The 24,620-nt window shown below is 35.5% G+C and overlaps 1 protein-coding gene and 1 pseudogene across 3 annotated transcripts; both read left to right on the plus strand.

Annotated features, from left to right (window-relative positions):
• The first annotated feature begins 4,923 nt into the window (after positions 1-4,923).
• LOC122294094 lies at positions 4,924-13,541 on the plus strand. 3 transcript variants are annotated; one of them, XR_006237489.1, is made up of 14 exons: positions 4,924-5,060; positions 5,311-5,684; positions 7,019-7,414; positions 7,567-7,716; positions 8,089-8,256; positions 8,959-9,057; positions 9,545-9,598; positions 9,771-9,824; positions 9,964-10,017; positions 10,460-10,504; positions 10,601-10,645; positions 10,774-10,964; positions 11,146-11,225; positions 12,183-13,541. XR_006237489.1 is itself a non-coding variant. In XM_043102555.1 (13 exons), the coding sequence occupies exons 2-13, from the start codon at positions 5,327-5,329 to the stop codon at positions 11,149-11,151; spliced, it is 1,620 nt and encodes a 539-aa protein (XP_042958489.1). In that variant the 5' UTR covers positions 4,924-5,060; positions 5,311-5,326; the 3' UTR covers positions 11,152-13,541. The 3 variants fall into 3 exon arrangements, 1 of the variants encoding a protein (XP_042958489.1); XR_006237488.1 differs by having other exon boundaries at positions 13,415-13,541; XM_043102555.1 differs by having other exon boundaries at positions 11,146-13,541.
• A 2,438-nt stretch (positions 13,542-15,979) lies between these two features.
• Positions 15,980-23,850, plus strand: LOC122294717 (annotated as a pseudogene).
• The last annotated feature ends 770 nt before the right edge of the window (positions 23,851-24,620 follow it).

Here is a 24,620-nt window from a genome sequence, read left to right on the forward strand (position 1 = left end):
TTTATATGGTCCCACGGCGGAAAACCTAAAATCTGTCAAAATACGATGTTCGCTCGAGCGGGGTGTCGAGCGCGCGTCGAGCGTTCGACTCTGCCTGATTTCGCTCGAGCGTCCTATCGAGCGCACATCGAGCGTTCGACTCTGCCTGATTTCGCTCGAGCGATAAATGTCTCCGCTCGAGCGATCTTCGTTTTTCAGCAACCCGCTCGAGCTCCCTGTCGAGCGGCAGTCGAGCGTTTGAATCTGCCTGAATTCGCTCGAGCGGCCAAAAGCCTCCGCTCGAGCGAACTTGTAAAATCTGCAATATGAAATTTTGCAAGCCATCAGCAGCAGAATCAGTGTTTCGCGGCAGAGACTTTCAATCAAGTCTCCGAGCTCCTTCCGGGTAGACCGTCGACTGAACATGAACCCATACCTGAGAGAGTTTGCATAGGCTTAACTTCCCGAGAAAGTGACAGAAAGGTGAGAAGGAAGATGGGGAAGTTTTGATTTACTAGAAGGAAATGGCAGAGAAGGCTCGGTCGACAATCTCCACCTTCGATTTGGTCAAAATCGTTGAAAAAAATCCAAATTTACCAAATCCCCAATCGCATGGCACCCATTTGTATGGGGAGGAGAAGACGACCCTAGCTTCCGCTGGAAAGGCTAACGAAGTGGAGGAATAGAAGCTTGGGTGGTGAAGGTCAGGTCTCGCCGTCTAGGGGTGGGGAGACACTGCAATGGTACGAGAAATGGGCAAGCAAGTCGAAGTGGAGAAGGAGCTACGCGGTAACAGAGTGGGTTTGATTTCGGGGAGGAAATCTTTTCATTTTTGTGTAAGTTGGCGCCTCGATCCATTAGCAACGACGGTAGCCCGTTGTAATAAATTTTTTCCTATTGCAACGCATACTTTCGCCTCTATTAAAAAAAAAATGCTGCAAAAAGATAAGTTAAGTGACCGCCTGCATTAAATTCACCTATTACAACAAACGCTTGCAAGGACTTATATTTCGTTGCAAAAAGTTATCTATTGCAACGAATTTATTTGCAACACTATAAAAAATCGCTGCAAAAGGTCAAATTTCTTGTAGTGAATTGATTGAATTGGCTGTATCAGTCTTATAAACTGATTCAAGCTTTGCGTCAAATAATGTTTACAATAAAACAAAACCAAAAAAAAAAAAGCTCACTTCTTATAAAGATACTCCAATTGCATGGATTTGAGATAAAACATGTTTGAATGGTAATGAAAACTTCGTGATGTGAAAAGGTAATGGAGAGAAATAGTCAACATAATTAAACCTAAAGCTAGTTAAGAGTTCTGATACTATGATAAAAATGAATATAAATTGAAATAGAGAAGACAGGTGGAGATAATATTCAATTACTTTGATTTACGCACAGCACTTAACATAAATTCTAAGGAAAGGTTACTTTTCTGATCTTTTAGAGATCAAATTTTTCAATCATTGGTCTGAGATCAATTTGGCAATAATTGAGAAGGGATCGGTTTGGAGGATTGGCAATGGACAGAGCACATACATTTGGCAACATAGATGGCTTCCTACTCCATCATTATACAAGGTCCAATCTACAAACCAGGTGTTGTTGAGGGAAGCTAAGGTAGCAAATCTTATGAACCAATTAGGAAAACAATGGAATAAGGTATTGATAAAGGAAATATTTGAAGCAAATGAGGCTGAAACAATCCTTAAAATCCCAATTAGCTCCTGTGGTGCAGAAGACAAATTAACTTGGCTAGGAACAAAGAATGAAAATTTCAATGTGAAAAATGTATATCATCTTCAAATGGAGCTGGAAAATACAAGTGAAGGTCAACCATCAACTTTTAATACTAAGAATGCAGATTGGACAAACTGTTGGAAATTAAAAATACCAAATGCAGCAAAGAACTTCATGTGGAGAGCCTGCCTTGAATCATTACCCACAAGAATGAACCTGGCCAAGAAGAAAATTGTTGAATCTCCTAAATGTCCAATATGCAAAATAGAGGAAGAAAATGTGACACATACTCTATGGAATTGTTCTTCAGCAATGGATGTGTGGAGTCATGCTTTATCTGGCCTACAAAAATGTTCAATCAGGTATGTAAATTTCAGTGAGTTAGTTGAGGCACTAATGTCAAATTATGATCAAGATACAATGGCACTTTTTGCAATAGTAGCAAGGAACATATGGCATAGAAGGAATTAATTTGTATTTGAAAATGCATTTACTCATCCTAATACATTAGTCAAGACAACAAGGAAGACATTAGAAGAATATAAAGTTGCACAGCAAAAACAAATGACACAAACTAGAAGGAATGCAGAGATAAACAACAGATGGCAACCTCCACCAATAGGGGTAACCAAAATTAACTGGGATGCAAGTCTGAATGAAGGAAGAGGAAGAGCAGGAATTGGGCTAGTGGCTAGAGATCATGCAGGCAGAGTCTTGGCTACCAAAAAACTTTCAAAACCATGTCTAATGGATCCTCTACTAGCTGAAGGTATAGGTGGATTATATGCAGCAGAAATAGCCAATGAGATGGAATACAGATCAGTTATAATAGAGGGGGATTCTCTAACCATTGTAAAAGGAATAGAAAAACAAATAGATAGATGGGATAGAGTGGGAATGATCATTAGTAATATAAAAACTAGGCTTGTATCCTTAACTAGTTGGAGGGTCTCACATATCAAAAGATGTGGCAATGTTTATGCCCGTAATCTTGCTAAAGAAGCAATTTCAATTCCAGATGATGTAGTAGAAAGAGTTGTCTATTCAGACAACATGGAATTTGTAAACACTTGTTAAGTGAATGAAAGTTGAAGTTTCATTTTTTTTTTTTTAAAAAAAAAATCGAGTTTTTCCTATTTTTTCGTACACTATATATGGAGCTGGTGAGATCTGCGATTTCCAACATATAACAATGCAAGGACTGAAAAATCAAGAGTACGTTGCATCTGATAAAGAAAAATATAAAAATACTCGTATATAATTATACTATATATCATGATCGGTTTAATTGAAAAATATCATTTTGATTAATTATACTATATATCATTATCAGTTTAATTGAAAAATGAATTTCAACACATGACTGAAAATGGAATATATATATATATATATAATTTGGTCCAAAAAATAGACAAGTAATTACATATTAATTTCTGCTGCCACCGACATGCATGTTTTCCAAAATTGCTACTTTTAAGGGCTCATTTGGAAAGTAAGATTGTACGAGAATTTTGTGAATAATAATAAGATAGTTTGTTAATAGTAGTGAGATAGTTTGAATTGAATACTTTTTTAAATTTTATGAAATGAGAGAGAAAAAGTTAAATAAAAAATATTATAAGATTAAAATATTGTTAAAATATAATTTTATAATATTATTTTTATTTGTAAATAAAAAAAAGTTAAATTATTTTTTATTTTTTATTAAAAGTTTAGAAAATTATAATATTTAATTTTAAAATATTTATATTTGAATTATATTTAAAAAGAGGATAGAATAAAATGGAATAAAATAAAATTTTAAGATGAGATTCACGCGGCACCTCATCTCAATAATATAGACATCATGTGATTCACATATTCATTGAAGTAAGTCAATATAGATAAGGTACTCGATGGTATGGGTAACCACACGTTAGCTGTGCGGCCTGCATCATTTCTTCAGGATAGGGTTCATCTACCATATAACCTACCGGTGACTGACTACAATAGCAAGACTTAATTGAAGCTTTGCGTCAAATAATGTTCACAATAAATCAAAATTCAAAAAAAGCTCACTTCTTATAAGGACATTCCAAATGCTTAGATTGAGATGAAACATGGTTGAATGATAATGAAAACTTTGTGATATGAAAAGGTAATTGAGAGAAATAGTCAATATAATCAAACCTGACGTCAGTTAAGAGCTCTAATATCACAATAAAAATGATTATAAATTGAAATAGAGAAAAGAGGTGGAAATAATATCAAATTAAAGTGATTTGATTCGCAGCATTTAACATAAATTCAAATGAAAGGTTTTCTGATCTTTTAGAGATCAGAATTTTCAATCATGAATCAATGCATGATTATGAGAACAATTTGAGTTTTTCCTGATTTTGACGTGCACTATATATGGAGCTTGTGAGATCTGGGATTTCGAACAAAGGACTGAAAAATCCAGAGTACGTTGCATCTAAATAAATAAATAAATAAAATAAAATAAAAAAACCTCGTATATCATTTCATGCGTCAAAATTAAAGCTTTGGTGAAAAAAAAAATTATCATTTTGATTAATTATACTATATATCATGATCAAAAATAAACTTCAACACATCACTGAAAATAGAATATATATAATCTGTTCCGGAAACTAGATAAGTAATTACTTACTAATTTCCTCCGCTACCTGCCTACATGTTTGGAAAGTAATATGATATGAGAATTTTATGAATAATAATAAAATAGTTTGTGAATAGTAGTTACATAGTTTGAATTGAATATTTTTTAAGTTTTGAAAAATGAGAGTAAAAGTTGAATAAAAAGTATTATGATGCTAAAATATTATTAGAATATAATTTTATAATATTATTTTTATTTAAAATTTTGAAAAAGTTTATTTTTTATTTTTTGTTTGAAATATTAAAAAAAATTGTAATATTTAATTTAAAAATATTTATTTACTGCATACTCGATCTTATGCATATATACAAAAACATATTATAAATGAAAATCATAAAATGAAACAAATATTATAAACATCACATGTTCATCGACGTAAGTCAATATCAATATGGATATGGTAACCACACGTTAGCTGTGCGGCTATCGTTTTTTTTTTTTTTTGAAAGAACTATCAGTGCTTACAATGATCACTTTTAAAAAAAAAAATACGTAGAATTTATATATTTTAAAATTGTATTTGTCATTACTGAAGCCTATATATACATGGTTAGCTGTGCAGCCATCATTTCTTCATGGAGTACTATCAGTGACTACAACAGCCAAGTGAAACTTAAAGATACCAGCGACAGTTTTGGAAAATATTCCGTCTTCCAGCTAGATAGCTGCCTCACAAGTAATTGCTTCATGATCTCTTTATCCTTTAATTTGATCAATGATTGAAGTTAAGAAAATCATGCTATTTCTCATCAAGTCAATTTTATTAGTATTAGATTTCACTTTCAAGTTATAATTAATAAAATTATGACTGTAATGAAAGTTGAAGATTACTATATATGAAATTTGCCTCTGATCTCTTGAAAACTTCATCTTTCTCTTCGATCTAATATTTCTACTCACTAAATAGATTATATATATGCTGATAGATCATTGGTACTTAAGATGGAAACAAAGAGAACTGCATTTTCTGCGGCTATTCCTTTTCTTGAATTGCTTGACAAACATAATTATCCGGAATGGACGATTCGGGTGCAAACCTACTTGAAGGGTCAAGATCTTTGGAAGGTCATCATTGACGAAGACGAAAATGTACCTGATTATGAAAATGATGATGTCGATGATAATGGTGTCGACGATGATGATGTTGCTGCTGCTATTAACGTTTGGAGGAGGAGGAATTACATGGCATTACATGTGATCCAGATTTCATGCGGTCTAGACGCATTTGCCGAGATTAGGAGCTTTCGTTCAGCCAAGACTGCTTGGCAAACTTTGGAAAATAAGTATATGATCGTGCTTGGTGAGTCTCTCTCTCTTGCTCAACATTGCCACGTACGCTCAAAAATTACTTCAACTATGCATGAAAAATTACAATTCTTGGTAACCCTATCCAAAATAAACTCAATAGGCTTGAAAGTACTGTCGTACCTAGTTAATTATCCCCAAGGAGTCCATGAACATTAAACAATATAAGTTGATTTAAAAGATGCCGGTTTGATTCAAAAGATGAGATGAGATAATTTTATATGAGTTAAATAAAATATTATTATTATTATTTTGAGATTTAAAAAAATTAAATTGAGATTTGAAATAGTTAAATTATTTATTATATTTTGTATGAAAATTTGAGAAATGTGTAATGATAAGATGAGATGTGTTGAAAAGGTTTTACAATCCAAACAATGTTCCCGATAAGAAATATAGTTTATAATTTAATAAATAAGTTGTACCATTAAAAATTTATTTACTGTTTGATAAACATATGTTTAGAACACTTTTAAACATGTTAGATGTTTTAAACATGTGATGTTTGTTTCGAAACAAATTAAAAAAGTATTTTCTAAGGTAGAAATGATGATTATTTAATTTTTTAAAGATTATGATCTATTTTTAAAAGTTTGAAAGTTGTATGGATATTTTTATCAATTAAGAGTCTTTTTAAAATTTGAATTATGTTATGAATTATTCGGAAAATCACGTTTGTGGCAAACGTACATTTTAACTTATTTGAGATTAAAAGTACTTTAATTTGTAATACCGAAACAATCTACTTTTTTATCAAAAAACTTTTAAAACTATTTTAACACTTTTTACAACTCTTACTGCAATCTCAAATAGGCCCTTAAGAAAAATAAAATTTAAAAGCTGAAAAAAAAAATAACTTAAGTGGTTTTAGAATTTTTAAAACATAAATCGATTTTTAAATTTTAAAAACCAAATTATTAAAAAATGATAGGATTACAAATATGAGATTTCTATTTAATTAATTTTACATATTCATATATATATATATATAGTTTTCCCAATTAACTTAACTGACATAATTTTAACTTAATTAAGTCATTAATTGTTAATGAAATCTTTAAAAGATATATTATGGGATGGACTGCCAGTCTGCCACCACCTACGGCGGCACCAAATTTACTAGATACGGTGCCGAGTGTGGCAAATTCGGCCGAATCCCCAAAATTGGAGTATTTTTCGGCAACTCCAGCTGGCGCCGCTCATGGTGGCGGCCGGATTAATTACTTTTGAGATTAATCCAACCTTTTCTAAATGGCGATCGGAAAAAGACCACAGTTAATTGCATTTACGGAAAAAGACAATCTCATGAAAACAAGAAAAAAATTGCAGATACCGGCAACATTGACAAGAGCTATCTTCAGTATTCGGACTTGTACAGGGCTGTGCATCGTTGTAATTTGACTGCTGCAAAGGACTTCCTTGATTATCAACCGGAGGCAGTAAGCAAGGCAATCACAAATAAAGGCCAAACGGCTTTTCACATTGCTGTTACTACTGGACATGCCCATATAGTCAGGGAGTTGGTGAGTCGAATGTCGACAGAAGACTTGGGAATTGAAGATGGTGATGGTTACACAGCTCTAATAACGGCTCTTGTGTATGAAAGATCCGAACTGGCGCTCTACTTGTATCCTCTCACTTTGTTGAATCATGATGATCTGCTTGTAGAAAAAGGCCGCAAAGGAGCTATGCTTCTCAACCATGCCATATATTCCAGAAATTTGGGTAACAACGTACTCTTTGTTTTAGTAATACCCAATATATATTATTGTCCGTCATTTCCGATCGATCATTTGAAATCTTGTCATTATAATTCATTAAATTCCTATTTTGTTCATGATTCTTTTGCTGCATGTACGCTTCGCACAACACAACAGATCTTGCTTTGCATTTAATCCGGCATTTCCCAAGTTTGACACATGCTTTTGACGACCGCGGCGAGTCCCCCCTCTTAGCATTGGCTTCTATGCGGAACGCATTTCCGAGTGGAAATCGACTCGTCTTCTGGAAACAATGGATCTATAACCGTTAGTGCTACTCTCTATCTCTCTCATTACTAGAGTTTGCCACTACTTTCAATTACTATGTTAATAGTTGATGGAGAATCAAGAAAAATGTACCAATCAATCGTGAAATATTACAGAGTTATTCTACTTTCAAGTTGTTGTATAGAATACATCATCTACATTATTTAAATGGTAAGAGTTGATTCTAATATCTCCTCACAAATATAATTTTTCAATGCTATATATATTTCGTTTGAAGCTTTCAATATGTCCGGATAGAGCCAATTAGAGAGAGATATCTATATATATATATATAATCTATATACATGATATTATATTTTTTGTTGTATTTTTAAATGGTCAAAATTGTTCATCCAAGACCTGGATTGACAGTAGTACTTCTATCCGATATTTGTCACGGACTTAAGATTTGCTGGCCTTTTTTGCTGAGAGGTATATGCATTCATCCATCAGCTCTTGCCACCACCATTGAAACTCGTTTGAACACTCCCAACGTTGAAAGTGGCCGCCAACACAATCAAGTTATACAAATGGAATCAGGTATATCTTTCTGCCCTACTTTCCATTATCTATACAGTATATTCTACAGCCTAGCTTGTTATATTCGGTTCAGTTTTGAGGCGTTAACGTGCTGTTTCGTCAGATTGTTAAGGGGGAATATTATTCTGAAAATTCGATCCAGTACGTACACATAAATACTAATTTTTATTTTTTATTTTTTTTTGTGACTTCGAAGTCATGATGGGCTCGGTATGGGTTGTAACGTCCTGTAGCCTTATTAGTAATTACTTACATAATTGTGGGTCGGGCCTTGGCCATTATCTTTTTGTTCTTTAATTATTGTAAGCCATTCAGTCCAATTTAGTGTTTGAGTCATGGCTATTAGTTAGCTGCAACTTGTCAATATATGTAGTGGGTTTCCCTTTTAGGACGTGGTTCTGAATCTTAGGTTCTAGATAAGGGAATTGTTTTATTTTATTTTATTTTATTTAATTATTATAATTTTTTTAAATTTTTACATAAAATATAATAAATAATTTAATTTTTTAAAATTTAAAAATGATAAAAATATTTAAAAAATAATATTTTAATAATATTTTATTCAATATTTATTTGAAACCTTTTCCCTCACTTTTGGCATTTTTATTTTCTTGTTGCTAATTTAAAAGAAAATTGTTCCTGCAAGACCTGGATTGACAGTACTTGATCTTTCCGATATTTGTTGGGCTCTTTTGCTGAAAGGTAATCAATCGGCTCCAGCCACCTTTGAAACTCGTTTGCACATTCCCAACGTTGAAAATGGCCGCCAACGCAATAAAGTAATTACAAGGATCAAATCAGGTACCATCTCCTTAACTAATTATAACTATTCCCTCATTCTTGGCTTGTAACATTTGAGAAATATCATTTATTCTAATTTGGAAACTTCAGTATTCACGATATACGTAGATCTGATCTCCCTCGTAACTGCCAAAAGATCTGATCTGCTTAATACAAGATCGATGCTAATTGCATCTAGATTATATCTGCTTTGAAATATTGCTATTTACAATTGAGACGACTGCCTTAATTATTTGCACTGTCGTAGACTCATTGTAGTACACCAAATCTTAGGAGGCATTCATGTGCACGTAAAGAACCCTGCTCAAAGTAGACAATACTCTATGACTCGACTGACAATGAAAATATCAGTTTTTGCGCAACAAAAAGTTAACTCAAAAATTCCGTTAGAAGAAAACTGATTGGCATATATCAGCGTGGAAAACCCACTTTTATTGGATTTATGATGTCTATAGTTACTGAAAAGATTTTGCTGATTACTTTGCAGTGACAGCAGTACTGTTGCGCCGCCTAATTTCAGTTGTTCTCTGCTTGTGGGCCGGTATACCGTCTCCCCGCTCCATCAAAATCATATCTTGATAATTTTTATTTAAGATTTTTGTAAGATATTGTGCATGATTAGTTTCAACAGGAGGTTATCTACTAGCTTTGTTTTGGTGGAACTACATGATGATGTCATAAGTACTGAAAAGATCTTTTTGATCACGTTGCAGTGCCAGCAGTACTGTTGCGCTGCCTAATTTCAGTTGTCCTCTACTTGTGGGCCGGTATACCGTCTCCACTTCATCAAAATCATATCTTGATAATTTTTATTTGATATTTTTGTAAGATGTTGTACATGATTATTTGATGGAACTTATATGATCATGTCTATAAAGTACTGAAAAGATTTTGTTCACTTTGTAGCGCCAGTGTTACGGCGCGATCTATCTTTATCAATTCATGTCAGCGACTTGTTAGGTATACCCTCTCCACTCCATCAAAATCGTATCTTAGATATATAATAATTTTTGTTTAGAATTCTTTCTTAAAATAGACAATACTCTGACTTCAATGAAAATATCAGTTTTTGCTCAACAAAAAGTTAACTCAAAAATTCAGTTAGAAAAAAAACTGATTGGCATATATCAGCATGGAAAACCACTTTTATAGGATTTATGTGTGGACGAAGTAATTCTTTTCTTTTCTTTTCTTTAATTTCCTTTTTTTTTTTAATAAAGACTAATACAAAAGAAATCTCCTTAGTACTTATTAAATAGATTTGATTTTAGCCATGGGGCCTTGCAAAAAATTAAGAATTGTACAATATTAATTTGAAGAAGAAATATTCAACTAGCTTTGTTTTGGTGGAACTTTTATGACGTCTATATGTACTACTGAAAAGATTTTGTTCATTTTGCAGAGGCAATTCTTCCACTTCTAGAGCGACTATGGTCTATAAATTTGGGTATACCGTCTCCACTCCATCAAAATCATTTCTTGATAACGTTTATTTGAAATCATGCCTGTAAGTACTGAAAAGAATTTTTTCATCACGTTGCAGTGCTACTAGTACTGTCGCTCCACCTAACTCCAATTTTGTTGGCCGGTATACCGTCTCTACTCCATCAAAATCAAATCTTGATATATATTTTTTGTTTAAAATTTTTGTACTCTTTTTTCTTCTTCATTTTTTGTTATAGTTTCATCCAATTAATTAAATTGACATTGTTTCAGCAATTGTGAAAGCAATCGTGCAATTGTATGTAATGAAGAAGCTCCATAAACAATCCCAGAAACTTCTTTCCTGCATGTGTGAGGAGATATCAACATCATTTATACAAACTGGACAGCTTGAAAACATTGGTGGAGTTTGTGATGCAATCACCCTTGCTGTCAAGAATGGGATTTCCGAGTTTGTTCTTAAGGTAGCGAGGACACATCCAAGCTTTTTGGAAAATAAATATAGAAATTCGAGGAACATACTCATGCTTGCTGTTCTGTATCGCCAATCTGAGATCCTTAGCAATATATATCATGAGTTTGATATGAAGTACACTTTGACATCTTATGGAGATTGCAACGATGACAACATATTACATATGGCAGGGATGATAGAAGATTCCACTATGCTCAATCAAATCTCCGGTGCAGCTCTACAGATGCAAAGAGAATTACAATGGTTTAAGGTCATATCTCTCTCTCTCTATATGTGTGTGTCTCTAGCATATTTTCTTTTCCCTCACTTTTGATAACTAAATTTTTCTTATTCTAAAAAGGAAACAAGATACACAACAAACTCGAAACTACTAAACCATATTAAATACTCGTGACAATCCATTTTTCGAGAACACATCATACCTGAACATATTAACTCACGTCTAACTTGTGAAAAGAAAGACTTATAATAAACGTGTGGAATTCACATTCTACAATAGTCTCATACATGCAACACAGTACCCTATATCTATAGTTATACCCATAGCCGATCCGCTCCTTCAAAGGAGCGACGATCCATTAAAGAGCGAAAAATTATGCTTATAAGCTTCTTATTTACGCACCTAATACATCTTTTCCTTGTCAACTAGTGCAAAAGGTATTGGTCTTTTAAATCTTTTTATAATTGTAATGGACCCCATAATAAGAAGTACGTTTATACACTCTCTTATGACCCAAGAGACTAAACAAGCAGTCACCTTAGGCAAATGTACGGCTTTCTTCGTATCAGTCACCTTGCACAACTTTTTAGAGATAAAATACAACATATGGCATGCTAAAGGTAAAACCTGATCAATATTTAAATCAAAGTAGTTCCAAAAAGAAAGAACCGAAAATTAATAACCTTAGGCACCAACGCTCTATAAGCTGGGCTATAGCCTTTTATCTGAAACGAACTTTTAGAGGATTTAAAAGAAAATCAGAGATTCCGGGTGTAGATCTTCGACGGTAGAGATATGATCATGATGTCCATGAACTTCTAACTTTTGATCCTTCATATGATAAAGATAAAGGTAAGTGGTGAATGAGATTTCATATTATTTAAAAATGAGAAATTCTTGCTCTTTATAAAATTTCAATAGAACTTCAATTGTATCAGTGACTAATTATTTTGGAGTATAAATCATATAGTTCGGGCCTTCTATTAGGACGTTACAAGTAATACCAGAGCTTATCCCAACAGTCAGAAATATAGGACTTGAGCTGTGTCATCTACTACAGACAGACTTGATAAGGATATCAGGGATTTAAGGGTGATACCCCATATGATAAGGATAAGAGTAGGTGATGAATGAGACCCCACATTGTTTAGAAAGAAGAAGTTCTTGATTTAATTTATAAGATTTCAATAGAGTTTCAATTGTATTATTAATTAATCATTTTAGAGTATAAGTCATGTGATTTGAGCCTTCCATGGTTGGGGAGTTACACAACCTCTCATAGATAATCCACAATAGTTAATCCTCATCACAACATCTCTCTTCCCCTTGTTAGAATTGGTCTTCTAATCATTCCCAGTCTTCTTATCCTTTTCAATTTACACATTTAAAATATAATATATCCGCGTACACACAAAAATAATTTAAAGAGAGCTGGCTATTTTACCATAGACTAGGTAGATTAAGAATAATTTGAAAATATTTGTTACTTAAAAAATTTCAAAGAATAAACTCCATTTTCATAAAGCCATATATATAACCAACTATAGCTATCTCAATCTATTATTATTAAAAAACAATTTATGTTATTAAGCCACATCGTCTAGTACTCTTTATTTGTGCTATTGATATATAACATATAGCATCAAGTTATGAAATAAAAAGATAATATATATCCAATCAAATTACTAACTTTTTTTTAATACGAGCTCTAAAATCTTCAAAGTATGTAGTTTTAAAAGTAAAGATTTTATATCAAAACGGCATGTATATTTGGCTAGGTTTCTACTTTATTTGAAGTTAATAGTCATTTAATTTTCCTAAAACGTGCTTTTTATTCGTCTTTTTTCCTTGGGCACCTAATTTACTCGTCTTTTTTGTTCTCTTTTTTAATTCACTTAAGCAAAGTTTGCAATGTTTGAGAATTAAGCATGTTTGGAAACTGGGAGTATCTTAAAATTTTAAAAATAATAATGAAATGGTTCGAGTGAATTTATTTTATTGAGTTTTTTAAAATGAATAAAAATATTATAAAGTTAAAAAATTGTTTGACTATCATTTTTAATATGAATTTTGTTTTGAAGTTTGCAAAAGTTGTATTAATTTTTATATCTGAATAATGATCATTATGTAATGATTAGATAAAAGTGTTAAAATTTTCTAACATTACCCCTAGCTATGCAGTTGATTTTTGTTAGTTTTTTTTTTTTTAACAAATGCAGCTTGTGGAGAGAATTGTCAATCCCAAGATTAAAGAAAGTACTAACAAAAATGGTTTAACCCCGCGACAACTGTTTACAAAGAACCACAAGAACATGAGGGAGAAGGGAGAGAAATGGATGAAGGGTATAGCATCCTCAAGTATAGTGGTAGCTGCTCTGGTTGTTACCATTACGTTCACTATTGTTTTTACCATTCCAGGTGGTTACAACCAAACTACAGGCTTTCCAATATTCTATAAGGAAAGAAAGTTTAGGATCTTTATAGTACTCGATACAATGTCCCTTTTTTTGTCATCAACTTCAGTCTTGAAATTTTTGGAAGTCCTCACAACACGTTACACAGAAGAAGATTTTCTTGAAGTTTTACTGAAAAAGATGATTCTAGGTTTTTCTGCACTAATGCTATCTTTTTTAACCTTGATGATAGCCTTTTTTTATGCTCTTGAAGTCATGCTAGATGGAATAAATATTCCATGTCATTTGTATGTTTACATTATTATTCCAGTCATCTACTTCTTAAGGACTCAGTTCTGCATTCTTAGAAATATGATCAAGTCGACCTATTCCCGAGACATCTTCAATAGGAAGATGAAGGTTGGTTTTAACTAATCCATTGTGCAATATGGTGTTTTGCAACATAAACGTACGATCTCTTCGGTGGCAACGCAAGAGATTGCATGCTTGAAGGCTTCAGGTTTGTGCCGCTCAAAAGAATAGAGAGGTTCATAACTTTCTTCATTATCTCACCAGTTTAAGGGCTTGAGATCAAAAAATTGACAGATTTCTCGTTTGGTTGAAATTTGTGTCTAGTGTGTTTGTAATTGACAGATTTCTCGTTTGGTTGAAATTTGTGTTTAGTGTATTTGTAAGACTTGGATGAATTAAGATTTTAGGTTTTAGTGTTTTTTGTTATCACTACTACTCTTTTTAACTCCATTTTTTTAGTTAGTATATTTCTTCCTATTCGTCTTCAATAGTGGGGTGGAGCTTATTTTCAAGCCTAACCATATTGATCTTAGTTTTCATATTATTACTGATTTACTCTTTGCAACATCAACACCAACCCATTCCTTCGTATTCAAAGCCATAAATGAAAAAAAGATCCAAATGAAAAATAGGAGAGAATGGGAGCGGGGAAGATGCGTGAGAAATACCTGATCATTCATCCCTTTTGAGTGCCTCCTTTGTAGTGTACTCTTGATCATCTACGAATGCATAAGCTTTGGACCTTTCAAAAATACTTTCCATTATAAATTTAAAAAATACACAATTTTATTAATAGTCACTTTCTTAATCATTAAATAAACAAAAAAATAAAAAAATAAAAAGAGTAGTAAAAGGGTGATAGGAGGGTAGTTACGGGGCACAAGGGATGTTTGGGAACATGTTTCATTTCATCTCATCCCATCTCATCACATCTCATCTTATTTACTTTTTAAATAATTTTTAAACATAAACACAGTTAAATTAATTATTACAACTTTATCAATTTTCTAAATAAAAATAAAAAAAATAACTTAATTTTTTCAAATCTCTAAACAAAAATATAATATTTTAATAATATTTTAACTTTATAATATTTTTTATTTTTTTCCTCTCCTTTTTTAAAACCCAATAAATATTTAACTCAAACTATTTATTACTATTTATAAATTATCTTATTACTATTTACAAAATTATCATATCATCTAATTCTCATGTAATCCAAATATAAACACACCAATACAAATGGATTTTGTCCTTTTTTTTGTCTTTTTTTTAAACAGTTTTTAAACATCCACTTTTTTAATCATTAAGAAAAAAATTAAAATATATTAGTGGCCATATTTAATGGGCATACTTGGAAGTTTTTCCCAACGCTTCCAAATTTGGCGTTCGCAACGTTTCATTTTATCGATAGTGCTGATTTGATAAGAGCATCCCCATCCGGTTTTACTTCCCCATCCCTATAATTTAACTCAAATATTCATTTCCTCAAATTTATCCCTAAAATTTGTTTATCTTCTAAAAACCTCCTACATCCCATTCCCCATCCCTATCTCTATTCTTTTAAATAATATTTCTCTATTCTTTTTTTATTACTTTTTTCTCTCTCTTCCATTTACAATCTTAACTACTAACTGTTTTGTCTTATTATCAACTTTTTAAAATATCACTTTCTACTAAATATTTATTGGAGATTAAAACTATCCAATACAGTATTTTTTTTTTAAATTGAAATTTGTAGGAATAAAATAAAATATTTTTATTAATTAGTGCATTTTCTAACGTGATGACAAATTTAATTAGATCCGGACTCAATATCTCTAATGAACAACCGAAAGTCACGTATTGATGATGTCTAAAATTTTTTTATTGGATGCAACGGTAATATTTCAGCAACTTTTATTCAACGGTAATATTTTCTGTCTTAACTACAAACGGTAATATTTTTTGTTTTTTCTCCAACGGTAATATTTTTTATTTTTTCTCTAACGGTAACTTTTTTTGTCTTCTCTCAAACGGTAACATTTTTACTCCTATGTCAGACGATAGCAGTAATTCCTCTATAAATATGCAAACTCAAGCCTCATTTCCTCTATACAAACCGAACTTCTATTGCATCCTTTCATCTCCTACTCCTTTCATCATATGGCTCGTACTTTCTTTCGCAAATTATTGACATACGTATCATCTGAAGATGAGAGCGATGTTCAAAACATGGAGGCGGATGGTCAGTCATCGAGGCGACGTGGCAATAGCCAACGTCGTAAGTTTATTCGACGTGATCATGTTCAGGGACACGAGCGTCTATTTCGTGATTACTTTGCTGAAAATCCAGTGTATCCCTCGAATCTATTTCGAAGGAGATTTCGGATGAGTCGTCCCCTATTTCTTCGTATTCTAAATGAAGTAGAGTGTAACGACCCGTACTTCGTCTAGAGAAGAGATAATGCCGGCCGACTTGGTTTATCTTGTATGCAAAAAGTCACCGCAGCACTTAGAATGCTGGCGTATGGGGTTACTGGAGATTTTATGGGTGAATACATACGTATTGGTGAAAGCACCGCAATGGAGAGCCTAAAAAAATTTTCTGAGACAGTAGTAACTGTTTTCTCAGAAGAATATCTAAGGTCTCCAACTGCTAATGATATAGCCCGATTGCTTGCAGTTGGTGAACAATGAGGATTCCCAGGAATGCTGGGAAGCATTGATTGCATGCATTGGAAGTGGAAAAATTGTCCCGCAGCTTGGAAAGGTATGTGTTGAGGGAAAAATGAGCGTGTTGGCATATTCTTGTGAAAACCTGTGTAAAATAGTGTTGTAACAAGTGTTGTTGCGGAAGGATTGAAGTGGGCTTGAAGTGTGCTCATTATTGGTCAAAAGAAGCGACTTCGCTCGACCCTCGCTCGACAGAGCGCTCGAGCGAACTCAGGCAGATTCAACCGCTCGACCCTCGCTCGACATACGGCTCGAGCGAACTCAGGCAGATTCAACCGCTCGACCCTCGCTCGACATACGGCTCGAGCGAACTCAGGCAGATTCAACCGCTCGACCCTCGCTCGACACTGAGCTCAAGCGAACCCAGGCAGAGTGTGTCGCTCGACCCTCGCTCGACACTGAGCTCGAGCGAACTCAGGCAGAGTCGACCGCTCGATACTCGCTCGATATGGCGCTCGAGCGAACTCAGGTAGATTTCGGCGCTCGACCTTCGCTCGACCCTTCGCTCGAGCCAATGTTCCAGATCACTTACAATGTAGGGTTTTGAACGCCTCATTTGATGGGAACTATAAATAGAACATGTTAGCTTCTGTTCTATGGGTGGAGAATCAGAGCAAAAACCCTAAGGGCCTCCAAGAACTTCTTAGAGCAACCTCTCCCCCATTTGGTTGATTCTCTCTTGGAAAAATATTACTCCATCATAACACATTCAAAATCAACTCTTATTTGAGTCCATTGAAGTGGACATTGCTGTTGGCCGGAAGAGTCCGGAGCTGCCGTTGATGCAGAGATCGAGAGGTTCTCGTGGGAAGCTATAGGAAGGTCGGAGTTCCGACACTACATGCGTGTAGAGATCGAGTGGGTCACTCGTGGTGTTGCAAGCCAAGTTTAGCTACTACAAAGGTTTTGTGAGTGTTCTAAATTGGTTGTAACAAACTAAAGTTTCTATAGTGGATTTGAGGTGGTGTCTTACACCCGGAGTGGTTTTAGATTTTGAAGAGGTTCTTCAAATGAGTTTCCACTCCGTGAACAAAATCATGTGTTGATTATTTGTGTTATTTGTTTCATTTATTATCTGCTTGTTTGATTAATTTTCAAAAAGGCCATAAAAATTAGATTACACCTATTCACCCCCCCTCTAGGTGTAGTGTTGTGTAGAACCACTGCTTTTTCAATTGGTATCAGAGCGGGTTCACTCCGCTAGGATTTAGTTCCTGAGTGTGATCCTGCTGTAGTGGTTTAAATGGATAGGTCTCAATCACTCACATCTCCACCATTTTTTGATGGAAGTAACTATGCGTATTGGAAGGTTCGAATGAGAGCTTTTCTTAAGTCTGTGGATGAACGAGTGTGGACCTCTATAACAAAGGGATGGAAACAACCGGTTGTATTCATTGAGGGAGTCGAAACCCCCAAGGGTGTGGAAAATTACTCTAGGGATGAAGTCAACGAGTGTAGTTGGAATAGCAAAGGCCTAAATGCGATATTCATGGCCGTGTCCCAGGAGGAGTTCAAAAGAATCTCCATGTGTGAAAATTGCAAAGAGGCATGGGACATTCTTGAGGTTACCCATGAAGGTACCAAGGCTGTAAAAAATTCTAAACTTCAAATGCTGACCACCAACTTTGAAGAACTTAGGATGAAGGATGATGAAACTTTTGATGTCTTCTATAGCAAACTTAATGATATTGTCAATTCTCGTTTTAATTTAGGGGATAGAATTCCTGAGGACAGAATTGTGAGAAAAGTCCTTAGATCTTTTCCTGAGAGGTTTCGTCCCAAAGTCACTGCTATAGAAGAAAGCAAAGACTTGGACAACATGAGAGTTGAAGAGTTGGTGGGTTCCTTACAAACCTATGAACATACTCTTCCTATGGATAAGAAAAACAAGTCCATAGCCCTCAAAGCTATTAGAGAAGAGTCTGGTGAATCTTCTGACGAACTTGCCATGAGTGACAAGGAGATAGCATTTTATGCTAAAAAATTCAGGAAGATGTTTGCCCAGAAAAACCCAAGACAAGAAAAGAGAAGGTTCAAGGGTATCAATGGAGGTTCTAGTTCAGAAAACCGAGAAGGGAGGTATAAGAGAGAAACTAGAGCTGTCAATGACAATATTCAGTGCCATGAATGTCATGGTTTTGGTCACATTCGACTTGAGTGTGCAAATTACAAAAGGGCCAAAGAGAAAGCGAATGCTGCTTCCTTGACTGATAGTGAGTCTGAGTCAAGTGACTCACAAGAGAGTTCTCCCAGGAAGAAAAATTTCAACTACATGGCTTTCACTTCCTCTGTTGCAGGAAAAAGTCATAACAGTGAATCTGTGGTTGAAATTGAGAGTGTTTCTGAAAATGAATCCGGGGATGAAGATGACTTGCAGGAAATCTATGAGAAGTTGTACAAGGAATGTGTGAAATTGAGGAAACTCAATAAAGCACATATTGAGGAAATAGATTTATGCAAAAGAGAAAATGAAGGGCTTCAGAGCAAACTGAGAGAAGCCATTGGTCTAACAGATGAGTTGCAAAAGAGAAATGTGACTTTGGAAGATAAAGTGACAACTCATGAAAATGAGCTAACTTTGTTAAATACTAAGTTGCAAAAATTCTCCATTGGGACAAACCAGCTTGACAAAATCCTAGGTTTAGGAAAGTCATCTAGTGATAAAAGTGGTTTAGGCTATTTTGAAGAGAATCCTGATGCTCCTTCAAGCTCAAAAGCTTTCGGTAAAAATGTGAGAACCACAGTGTTTGTTCCTGAAATGACTGAGAAAAAGAAGGCTCATCCATCTGAAAAGGGCAAGAAGCCTGTGCAAGTGCAAAAGTCTGTTCCTCCTCCCAAAAGACAAGGAGCTCGCAACATGAGCCCTATATGTCATCATTGTGGGAAGCTAGGCCATATTAGACCAAACTGTTTTAAATTAATGAGTCATTTTGTGCATGCTCCTGCATTTGTTAATAGTAGAACTGCTTATCCTTCTGGAAGGGGTAAGAATTACATGAATGACTCTAAGAATGTCTCAACCTTCTTGAGACAAAGACCTCACAAAGCAAGCCCCGTGTGTCATCATTGTGGTAAGATTGGTCACATCCGACCAAACTGTTTTGAGCTTAAGAGGCACACCAAGAAAATTGAAAAGCCTTTCTCAAAGAAATGGATACCAAGGTGGATCATCCAAAAGGGAAAGACGCGAGCCACACATGGTTTTGGTGCTGTAGACTGACAGGCATGCATTACATACATTACATGCATTTTTGTTTTATTTTGTTGTTGTTTATTTTTCTTGTTTGTTGTTGTCTAGTTTATTTATCGTTGTTTGCTGCCCCTACATGCACTTCATGATTGGGCTATATGATAGTGGGGTTGTTAATTCTAAAATCTAAGTGCATGTGTCTTTTGAGATTTGTATCATATTTCTATATTTTACAAAGATTTGGAACATGAGTATCTCGTGTAATCTGTGACTGGCATCACACACTTCACTCCAAACTCGGTCAATTGACATTTCACCACTTGTGAGTTTATTGGGGAGGCAATCAAAAGTGGTAGGAAGCTCTATCTTCATACAGAATTGACCACGGGCTAGATGACCTCATCATGGTTCATTTGTGCAAAAATATGTATCTCAAAAGGAAAAGAAAAAGTGAAGTTGAAATAAAAATAAAAAAAAAAAAAAAAAAAAAAAGGGAAAAGAAAAGGGAGGGTGAAAAACAGAATAAGTTTTCTGTTTTCTTGAACATACTGAGACAAGTATTTAAACAGAAAGATTCAGGTCCTAGCAGCATTAGGTTTGACTTTCTGTGTCTTGAATGAGCTTCCCAAGCACCTATGGTTTCATGTTCAGCCCAACCCCACTCACGCCTTACGGTTGACATTTCTTGATTGAGCAAGAACCGTTTTAAACACGCACGTCTATATTACTTGTGATACTTTGTTTTAAACTGCGTGTTGTATGGGAATATGATGCTTCTCTACATTTGATATGTACTCTTGGTGTGAAAATTGACATTCCCAGTATTTGTCCAAGTCATGTGAGTGTTGTGTGCCTCAAAACTGGGCAAAATGTGTTTTTCTGGAGGTCTCGCTCGACACTCGCTCGACCCCGCTCGAGCGAAAACCGCTCGACAGCCGCTCGAGGGTTTTAAGTTCGCTCGAGCGAACGCCTGGTATAAAAACCCAGCGCCGCTCGAGCCGCTCGAGCACAGTGGCCTCTTTCTCCCTCCCGTGCGATTTTCTTCCTCCTTTTCTCAAATTTCTTCGTTTAAACAAGTGTTTTCCTCCCGAAATCATCATCAAACCAAGGTAAATCCTTTTCTCTCTTGTATTTTCGTGATTTGATGCTTTTATTTTAGGGTTTTCCGTGTGTTGTTATGCATTTGGGTTTCGGATTGGGTGTTTGAGAGTCTTTCTTCGATTGTTTTTCTTTTATCTTGTTTTATTGAGGCTATTGTATAGCCATTGTTGGGATTGGTTGTATTTAGGAGGTTTTTGAAACTCCCATGGGTCTATACCCGAGTTTCTCACTTGGATGCACTCCAAGTGTTCGATAAAATGTCTCAATGAAGTGTGTTTTTGGTTTTTCATCATGCATTGGCATAGCATTGCTCCCATATCTATTTCATGTCTATCCTAGGTTTGGGACATCGTTTAACTAGGATTGCATTATGTTTTGAAGGTGTTTTGGTTTAGAATTGGCATTAGCTTGTAAATGGCTTGAGTTGTCATTGCATATGTGTCATGAATGTGGTTGGCATTAGCATGCATGTTGGTCTTTCACATGAGTAGGCATTAGTATGCATATGGGACTTTTTGACCTAGGCATTTGTTATTGTTTTGAAAAATGGGGAGTGACATCGGGCATGCACCGAGTCTTGCATTGTTAGTTGGCATTGTTGCGTCAGCTCAATGAGGATGATGAGGATACCGATGGTGATGATTGAGACCCTTGGCCTCTTGTGACAAAAAGGGGGAGATTGATTGTTGAGGGGGAGATATACTTTGTTGAGGGGGAGTAGTACAGTATTAACTCAGGGGGAGTGTTACTTGTACTAAGAGATATACTTTGTTGAGGGGGAGTAGTACAGTATTAACTCAGGGGGAGTGTTACTTGTACTAATTTTTTTTTGTTTTGGGGGAACAGCAGCTTTTGGTTATATCTGTTGATTTATATCTCTTGTTAGCTGCTGATTGTTTGACTAATGTTTCTTGAACTCAATCTATGATTTGTTGTTTAATGAAATATTTCTCTTCTAAAACCTGTACTTGACATGAATTATGATTTGAGAATTGCAAATACGTTTTTGTGCATATGTGAATGGGTATGTTTAACCGTTTGCTAAGCATGTGCAGAAATTTTTCAACATGTTCAAGAATATGGATCTAATTGGGTGTGCTAGGATTAGGTCATATGTATAGGTTAGAGGTTTTGTCACAGAAATGCCAAAGGGGGAGATTGTTGAGGGAAAAATGAGCGTGTTGGCATATTCTTGTGAAAACCTGTGTAAAATAGTGTTGTAACAAGTGTTGTTGCGGAAGGATTGAAGTGGGCTTGAAGTGTGCTCATTATTGGTCAAAAGAAGCGACTTCGCTCGACCCTCGCTCGACAGAGCGCTCGAGCGAACTCAGGCAGATTCAACCGCTCGACCCTCGCTCGACATACGGCTCGAGCGAACTCAGGCAGATTCAACCGCTCGACCCTCGCTCGACATACGGCTCGAGCGAACTCAGGCAGATTCAACCGCTCGACCCTCGCTCGACACTGAGCTCAAGCGAACCCAGGCAGAGTGTGTCGCTCGACCCTCGCTCGACACTGAGCTCGAGCGAACTCAGGCAGAGTCGACCGCTCGATACTCGCTCGACATGGCGCTCGAGCGAACTCAGGTAGATTTCGGCGCTCGACCTTCGCTCGACCCTTCGCTCGAGCCAATGTTCCAGATCACTTACAATGTAGGGTTTTGAACGCCTCATTTGATGGGAACTATAAATAGAACATGTTAGCTTCTGTTCTATGGGTGGAGAATCAGAGCAAAAACCCTAAGGGCCTCCAAGAACTTCTTAGAGCAACCTCTCCCCCATTTGGTTGATTCTCTCTTGGAAAAATATTACTCCATCATAACACATTCAAAATCAACTCTTATTTGAGTCCATTGAAGTGGACATTGCTGTTGGCCGGAAGAGTCCGGAGCTGCCGTTGATGCAGAGATCGAGAGGTTCTCGTGGGAAGCTATAGGAAGGTCGGAGTTCCGACACTACATGCGTGTAGAGATCGAGTGGGTCACTCGTGGTGTTGCAAGCCAAGTTTAGCTACTACAAAGGTTTTGTGAGTGTTCTAAATTGGTTGTAACAAACTAAAGTTTCTATAGTGGATTTGAGGTGGTGTCTTACACCCGGAGTGGTTTTAGATTTTGAAGAGGTTCTTCAAATGAGTTTCCACTCCGTGAACAAAATCATGTGTTGATTATTTGTGTTATTTGTTTCATTTATTATCTGCTTGTTTGATTAATTTTCAAAAAGGCCATAAAAATTAGATTACACCTATTCACCCCCCCTCTAGGTGTAGTGTTGTGTAGAACCACTGCTTTTTCAGTATGTACTCTGGCCACATCCGTGAACCAACTATTATTTTAGAAGCAGTTGCTTCATATGATCTCTGGATATGGCATGCCTTTTTTGGTATGCCTGGTTCACATAACGATATTAATGTGTTAGAGAGATCTTTTATTTTTACGGAACTTGCCCAAGGGCGTGCTCCTCCAGTCAATTACACTATCAATGGCAACGACTATACTATGGGCTATTACCTTGCGGATGGTATTTATCCCAAGTGGCGAACTTTTGTGAAGACCATTCCATCACCACGTGGAAATAAGAAGAAAAATTTCGTGAAAGCACAAGAATCCGCAAGGAAAGATGTCGAGCGTGCATTCGGGGTACTTCAACAACGATTTGCTATCATTCGTGGACCTTCCCGAATGTTTAAAGTGAAGGAACTAACGAATATAATGAAAACATGTGTTATTCTACATAATATGATAATTGAAGACGAGCGTGATGATTGTGAGTGTCTGAACATTGAATATGATCAACTTGATGATAATCTCCCCGAATTGTCGCGCAATCATACAACTGAGCTTACAGACTTCATCCAGCGTCATCATGATATTAGAGACACCTCGGCACATCATCAGCTTCAAGAAGATCTAATCGAACATCAATGGCTTTTACATTCACAACATTAGTCAGGGTTGCTTTACCTTTTATTATTTCCTTAATGTAATTGGGCTCCTATGTTTAAGTTAATCGGATTTGCATTTGTATTTCATTATTGTTATCAAAATTCCTCTATATTAATGGTAATTGAGTTTGTTTCTGAAAATGTCGTTGAGTCATTAATTGCACAACCATCATCATACTTCCCATATTAAATTTATACAAATACAAAAAAGATTAATTACATGTATTTTTACACATATATAATTGTGTCAAACATAAAATAAGAAATCAAATACAAAATAATCAATCCAAATCGTCGGACCGACTGCGTCTCGCCATGACCTCCCTCTGGAGTTGCTGGAAAAACTGCCGCTGCAATTCTGGCATGACACTCACATCCATCATCATAATGCGCTGATCTGATTCCTTCTTCGCGAGCTCCACTTTCTCAGCCTCCAACCGTAGCCGTTCGTCCTCTTGACGTAATTTTCTGTCCTCCGTCTCCTTGTCATACGCCATCTTCTCGGTTTTAAGACGAAAAAACTCTTTCTCCTGAGCGCGTGACTCCTCCAACAGAGTATATTTCATCTTCCTGATTTGGAAGTTCTCCTCTGCATGCTGGCCTTGGGCCTTTCGTTTTCCTTTCTCAGCTTTCCTTCCAATTGGTCGGTCAGGCTCCATAACTTCATTCTCCATCACATGGTCCGCCTCGAGATCAAAAATTCCATCAACTGTAGCTCCAGAACATCGAGTTGGGGTTGGGGATGGGGACATCGTCTTCCTCCGCTTTGGATCC

The sequence above is a fragment of the Carya illinoinensis genome, chromosome 14 (assembly GCF_018687715.1).
Source record: "Carya illinoinensis cultivar Pawnee chromosome 14, C.illinoinensisPawnee_v1, whole genome shotgun sequence".
Taxonomy (NCBI): Eukaryota; Viridiplantae; Streptophyta; class Magnoliopsida; order Fagales; family Juglandaceae; genus Carya; species Carya illinoinensis.

Bases quoted from the DNA above. Each gene is read 5' to 3' on its own strand.
- LOC122294094 (XM_043102555.1), top strand. From the start codon at position 5,327: ATGGAAACAAAGAGAACTGCATTTTCTGCGGCTATTCCTTTTCTTGAA. The intron at 7,717-8,088 runs GTTAGTGCTACT...CTGGATTGACAG, and splicing joins GAAACAATGGATCTATAACC to TAGTACTTCTATCCGATATT. The intron at 9,058-9,544 runs GTACCATCTCCT...ATTACTTTGCAG, and splicing joins AATTACAAGGATCAAATCAG to TGACAGCAGTACTGTTGCGC.